Here is a 7,052-nt window from a genome sequence, read left to right as displayed (position 1 = left end):
ACAGAGGATGGGAGTGTAAGAACCCTTTCTCTTTGGTTCTAGTCTTCTTGGCATAGTAGTATGGAGTCCATCACATTTATGGGGCAGGGGAGAAAAGGAGAGATGGTCTTAGGGACCTAAAATGGCAAAGGTTCAGAGGAGATGTTGCAGGAAGTATGAGTAGAGTTGAAGTCCCCCTGAAGTTAGGCAGAGTAATTGTAGTGGACCCTGCTCTCGTTTTGTGTTAGCAAAAACATTGTTGAAATGATGGACCAGGCTGGGAAGGAAAACAAGCAGGGCTCAAAAAGGGCTGATAGGAGAATAGGGGGGTGTTGATGGATGGGAGACCAAGCTGAGAATACAGAACCCACTCAGTAGCAATGGAGACACGAGAGAGAACTGGATGAGAGTGGCATGGGAACTTTCAGGATCAGGTTTTGGCACTGGGGACATTCTGACTAAGGACACCGGCAGAGGAGGGCAGGTTTGAGTGGCTGAAGTGGTGAGCAGAGATGAGTAGAGACGAAGATTGTTAAAATGAGGAGCTGGGGCCGGCCCGGTGGTGCACTGGAGAGTGCGCCGCTTGGGAGTGTGGCGGCGCTCCCGCNAAAAAAAAAAAAAAAAAAAATGGGGGGCGGGGGGAAGTGGGGGGCCAGGTGTTAGGAAGCTATCAGAGGCTGATGACAGACTCCAGGGTGGAGAGGAGGAGAGTGGAAAAGGTGTTGAGACCATCCCAGGAAAGTTAGGATCAGCAATAGCAGTGATAGATTTTCCAATATTGTAATGTTATGAAAACTGACATTTTTGGATTATTGGTGTGGCGGCCTTGTACAGGGCTATTTTAGAAGGGAGAAAGACTGAAGACAGCAAGAACATCATAAGCCTTCCTAGGTAATCTTGTTAGGCCCCAAAGTATTTGAAATTATTTCTTAGAAGTAGAAACACAGGATTTGTTTTTTCTAAATCCTGAAGTTAAGAAAAATTAGAAGTATTACCTTATCTGAGAAACCACGGATTCTATGTAAATTCCTTTATTCTCCTGTACTGTGATGGTGGCATTGATCATTTTAGATTCTTATGTAAAGCTGATTTTGCTACAGAGCATTCATTATTTTGTAGTCAAGCTGCTTTTCTGTAAATGTAAAATGAGAGACTTAATGTACATTATTTTTGTTTTGTAGAATATAGCCAGTATAATGCTCTGAACGTTCCACTCCACAATAGGAGACATCAGGTAAAGGATGAAGTACATGTTTTTATCTTCAGCCATGTATGTGTCAAACTTTCCAGAAACAAGAATTAGTTGTTTGGGTCTCTGTGTGGAACACTAAATCATTGTGTTAAATTTTTGCTTTACTTTCTGATACGTTTCTTTAAATTGTGCAACTTTTTATTGAATTTTTAAGTAGTACAGATTTTTGCTTTCTCTCTTGTCTGATAACATTGGAGTTGAATTATGAGATGCACTAATTTTTGAGCTATACTTTTCTTTTAGGTTGGTAGACCTTGCTTGCACTTAAATGGTCTAGGTTAAGGGGAAGAGGTTATTTGCCAAAACTGGTGGCTTCCTACTTAGGAAGGAATATTAAAATCGAAATGGGAACAAATGAATTTAAATTAAGGAATAACCACCCTAGAATTCAAGTGTTCTCTCAGAAAGCAGACTTAATAAAGTTTTTTTTAGAATAATAATTTGATAATTGACTTTAATTGTATACTTTTCATTTTAAAGCTGAAGATGCGGGATATTGCTGGGCAGGCCCTGGCTTTTGTTCAAGATCTTGTGACAGCTCTTCTGAACTTTCACACTTATACAGAACAGAGGATTCAGATTTTTCCTGTTGATTCTGCCATTGACACTATATCTCCATTGAATCAGAAGGTACATTTAACTCAGAATGCCTCTTGTTTGCCCTGAACAAATAGGGAGATGTTAATTATTTTCAGAGCACTTTTGTACATCAGCCAAGTACTATGGAGGATGGGGAAGAAAACCAAAAGTCATAGTCTTTACCCTCAAGACAGAATATGGCAAAAGTGGAGAGTCTTAAGAAATTAAAGAGAAATAGGGAGTTGTTAAAAAGCCTTAGTATGAGTGATATGGCTGGTAAGTGGTATGAGATGATCAGGGAGGGTAGTGTCTAGGGAAGATTCTTTGGGGTGAATCTTTGAAGGATGGGGAAGAAAACCAAAAGTCATAGTCTTTACCCTCAAGACAGAATATGGCAAAAGTGCAGAGTCTTAAGAAATTAAAGAGAAATAGGGAGTTGTTAAAAAGCCTTAGTATGAGTGATATGGCTAGTAAGTGGTATGAGATGATCAGGGAGGGTAGTGTCTAGGGAAGATTCTTTGGGGTGAATCTTTGGATGGGCCTTGAAGAATGAGCAAAATTGGAATAGGAGGAGAGAAGTGGGATAGTTTTTTCCTCAGAAGGTGGAAAGATATAAACAAAGTCATGGAGCTAGAAAGCATGGGGAGTATGTGTGTGGGTGAGGTGGGGGCAGCTGCAGGAATAGGGATGTGGGGGAGGAGTGAACAAACTGTTTTGGCTGGAGTGTGAAGTCCCCGAAGGGGAGGAATGGGAATTAAGGTTGAAAAGAGAAAAAGCCTCTGGATTCTGAAAGGCCCCTGAACGAAGGCCAGGGCATAGGTGTTCACTTTGTTCATAGGACTGAGGCCTTTGTAGCTTTTTGACCAGGGAACGACATGGGTGAAGTGCCATTTTATTGTAGGAAGGTTTATTTGCTGGCACTTTTCTCTCTTCCTGTTTGTACTAACTGTGTAGCTTTCATCACTGGGCATGTTTAAAAGCAAGACAACCTGTGTGATATAGCTGACCTTTTTCCTTCCTGCTGGCACGTGGACTGGCAATGAAACTGCTTTTCCAATTGAGGTTTGAGGGCATTTTAGTGTTTGCGAGGTTTAAACAAGGAATAAGAGGTTTGAATGTAACTCCCTTCAGTGTGCTTTTTGTGGGCTTGATAGATTTTGCTTCTTTCTTTACTTTTTCTCCCCAGCTAATTCTAGAAAAGGATTTAAGGTAGCTTGCAAAATTTTATTTAATTGAAAAGGATAAAATAAATGTGGTGAGTGTATTAGTTATGTATTGCTATGTAATAAATTACTCCAAAACTTAAGCGTTTAAAACAACAAACATTTACTATCTCATACAGTTTCTGTGGATCAGGAATTTAGAGCCGATTAGCTGGTGGGTTTCTGGCTCATGATGTCTCAAAAGGTTTCAGTCAAGATTTAACTGGGGCTGCATTCATCTAAAGATTTGACTGGGGCTGGGGGTTTGCTTCCAAGGTAGCTCACTCACATACCTAGTGAGTTCATGCTGGTTGTTGGCTGGCAGCCTCAGTTTTTCATTACATGCTCCTTTGCATAGGGCTGTTTGAGTGTCCTCAGGACATGGCAGCCACCTTCTCCCAGAATGAGTGATTCAAGAGGGAGCAAGGTGGAAGCACCGCAGTGCCTTTTGTTACTTAGCCTCGGTGCACATACCACCACTTCTGCCATATTGTGTTGGTCTCACAGACCAATCCTGAAACAAAGTGAGAGGCTAGTACACAGAGCCAGGACTACCAGCAGGTGGGAATCATTGGGGCCATCTTGGAGGCCGCTTCCACAGGGAGGATACTGAGGGATCTTGCTGTAGATGTGTGCTGTAGGTGCCCCATAACGTGGTGGTCTGAAGTGAGTCATGCCACTCTTCCCACTTAACCTGATTCTTCTTCCCTGCCTGTATTTATGCAGTATGCAGTGTTTCAGGGTTTGAATAGTGTTTATGTCCATGGATTCCCTAAGTTGCCTGTTAGTGTAGCAGACTGGACTCTGGAGTCAGACTTCTTGGGTTCCCAGTCCAGTTCTGCCACTTTCTAGCTATGTCCGCTTGGGAAATGTATTTACTATCTCTGCTTCAGTTTCCTCATCTTGAAAATGGGGGATAGAATACCTCCCTCACAGGTATGTGTGTTTGAGGATTAAATAAAACAACACATGTAAAGCACTAAGGGCAGTGCCTGGCATGTAGTAAACACTCAGTAAAAGCTAGCTCTTAACATCATCATCATCATTATGCCTTACACAGAGAAGCCCTCAGTAGGTGATTGGTTTTCATCGATTTTGGTCTGACTCCGCAAATCTTTGGGCCTTTGAAGTGTTTTTTAATATCACTGGGAAAAAGCTTTCAGAAGACCTGGATAGGGAAAATAGTACTGCAACATTTTAATGTAGTTATACTTTCTTTTATACTTATAATTTCAAAAAATATTTTCTACCTAATACTTGTTCTTTGTCCATTATTAGAATTTTATTTTAGATTGTTGCCATATTATACCCATACAGTGAAAATAAAATACATTAATCTTAATTTCTCTGAAACATTTTATTACTTTGAAGAATTCATGTGTTTCTAAATATTCTACCTTTGGTGCTATGGCCTATGAAAGGCCCTATGTATGTGATTTTTCTAATAAGTCTACAATATTGAAGGAGATGCAGAAACCATTTGTTAAAAGATGACCAGAGTATTTAAACTTGCTCATAGAATCATAAAGTAGGCCATTAGACCTGTAAGCTTAGAGTTCTTCTTATTTTACAGCTCTGAGATTGAAGCCCAGAGAGACTGAGTTGCCCAAGACCATGTATCTGTGTAGTCTTTAGGGTCAGTTGAATTACCTTTCTCCAAAATGAGACCTTACATTTTTATTGAGGAATTGAAATTTTAGCCATTATATAATACTTAGATAATTGAGATATTTCATAAATGAAAATTACCCTTTTGCTTCTAAATTGTCTAAATGCCTCTAGGATTTTTTTTTTTTTCTTGAATCTGTTTATCTTACTGAATTAGTCCTTTCTAAATGCTAAGGTATCATGACAGTTATAAAAGCTTTTATATCCTCATTTTGATGATAATTACATTCCTGGAATTTGTTAGCCCTGAATATTGCATACAGTGAAACTAGAAAGCTGTCCTCAATGGGCTTTGTTTTTTAAAAATGAAGTAGGTAACACACAAATATGTCATACAATCTTGATTTTCAAATAAATAAATCATTTATTTTTTGACTGGGACTCTTATGGAAGAGCAGGTGTTCAGGGAAGCTGGCCTGTTGGTGCTGGAATGTAACGTATTATCCCTTCCCCATTTCCTCTGATGCCTGGTGTTAATTGTGCTACCCTATACTAGTTCCTTGATTGAGAATGAGGTGGAGATTTGTGGATATTGTCTCGGACTATTAGAGGGAAACATCTGTGCAAAAGCCAGATTTCCCAGAAAATTTCCTGAAAGAATTTAGGTTGATAACTCATTGTGTCCATTTACAAATGTATTGATGTTTGTTATTTTCTAGTGATTTAATTCACAATTCCTCTCTTCCTATTTAGTTCTCACAATACCTTCATGAAAATGCATCCTACGTCCGCCCTCTTGAGGAAGGAATGCTTCATTTATTTGAAAGTATTACTGAGGATACTGTGACCGTCCTGGTAATTTTCTTCCTTGTTTTACTTCTGGAAGTTGGAGATCCCTTTTGTTCAATAGCAGTTTTAACTTTGATGTTATTTTTCTTTTCTAGGAGACAACTGTGAAATTGAAAACTTTTTCAGAGCATTTAACCTCCTACATATGTTTTCTTAGGAAGATTCTTCCTTATCAATTAAAGAGGTACTTACCTGGGGAGGCCAGGGAGCTTGGGGAATTATGGGTGTAATCTGACCTGCTCTGCAGTTAATAAAATAGTAATATTTGAGCCTTGTGATCTTCTTGACCTTTCTGCACCACAGCCAATTTGGACTTCTGTGAAAAAAGAAGAGCATGGTTAAGTAGCATAAACTCATATTTAAGAAAATGGAATTATAGTCTGTCAGCCATGGTTATTTCAGTAGTTCTGTATTGCGGTTACTTAAAACCGTGTAATGCTATGAACCAGTATTTTCAATAATTCTGAATGACAGATTTATTGAAAGAAATATTTCAGTTTTGGGTTACTAGTATCCCTTTGAATTTAAGGGATAACATTGCTATAAACATCTAGATGGGAGTTACAATAGTTAACTTCTACATTTGGGTCTTTAATCCTTAGGTTTTCTTTGAATGCTATATTCTTGTTTTTATTATTTGTGATTTATTTGCCTTATAAACTAAGGACACATTGAATATTTCTGGAAAGGTAGAAAAAATAATATATGTAAGTTTTGATACTTTTGATCTGAAACTACAAAGACTCTTATTTCATCTAAATCTTTTCATTCTAGGATTTAGCCTTTTTCTTAAAAAGAAATCAAAGAATAATACAACTGAAACATAAGAGAAATAAGAATATATTTATTATAGTATGTGGCAAAATAAGGTTTAGTAAATATATAGATTTATCACTTACAGATACTGAAAATATATGTGATTATAGTTCATAAGTCCTTGTAAAATGAAGTAGTAGATCTTAGCCTTTCAAAAATACATTTTATAATTTTGAAAAAATTAGTGTGTGTTAAGAGACATCTTATTTTCTAATTCTAACCTCATGAGCATTTCAGTAACCATATTCTATGATTTGTGCATAAGATAGGATTTTAAGAATAAGGAATTATGACTTAAACTAATAATTATGAATTATAGTCATTCAGATCCTTATATTTTATAGTTCAGTATAAAGTTTTTTTGAAAATTGACTCTAGGGCCGGCCTGTGGCGCACTGCTACAGTGCGCCGCTTGGGAGCGCGGCGGCGCTCCCGCTGAGGGTTCGGATCCCACATACAGACCGGTTCCCGCTCACTGGCTGAGCGAGGTGTGGGCGCAGCGCCGAGGGTTGCGATCCTGTTGCTGGTCCCGGTCCGGTACGGGCGCGACACTGAGGGTTGCGATCCGTTGCCGGACACGAAAAAAGACAAAAAGGAAAAAAAAAAAAAGAATAAAATTCCAAACTTTTCAAAAAAGGTTTCTGCCCAGTATTTCCCTTTATATCGGAAAAAAAAAAAAAAAAAGAATAAAATTCCAAACTTTTCAAAAAAGGTTTCTGCCCAGTATTTCCCTTTATATCGGAAAAAAAAAAAAAAAAACTAAGTAG

General features: G+C 38.3%; 1 protein-coding gene across 1 annotated transcript in view; it reads left to right on the top strand.

Annotated features, from left to right (window-relative positions):
- PPP1R21 (protein phosphatase 1, regulatory subunit 21) overlaps window positions 1–7,052 on the top strand; it is a 64,126-nt gene that overhangs the window by 22,746 nt on the left and 34,328 nt on the right. Inside the window, exons 8-11 of the mRNA XM_008586343.1 lie at window positions 1,161–1,213; window positions 1,712–1,861; window positions 5,374–5,475; window positions 5,565–5,653. Coding sequence (XP_008584565.1) covers window positions 1,161–1,213; window positions 1,712–1,861; window positions 5,374–5,475; window positions 5,565–5,653 — 394 coding nt within the window. The remainder of the gene's footprint in view (window positions 1–1,160; window positions 1,214–1,711; window positions 1,862–5,373; window positions 5,476–5,564; window positions 5,654–7,052) is intronic.

The sequence above is a fragment of the Galeopterus variegatus genome, unplaced genomic scaffold (genome assembly GCF_000696425.1).
Source record: "Galeopterus variegatus unplaced genomic scaffold, G_variegatus-3.0.2 Scaffold3945, whole genome shotgun sequence".
Taxonomy (NCBI): Eukaryota; Metazoa; Chordata; class Mammalia; order Dermoptera; family Cynocephalidae; genus Galeopterus; species Galeopterus variegatus.
The sequence above is the reverse complement of the archived record's forward strand: the minus strand, read 5'-3'. Positions and strand labels throughout refer to the sequence as shown.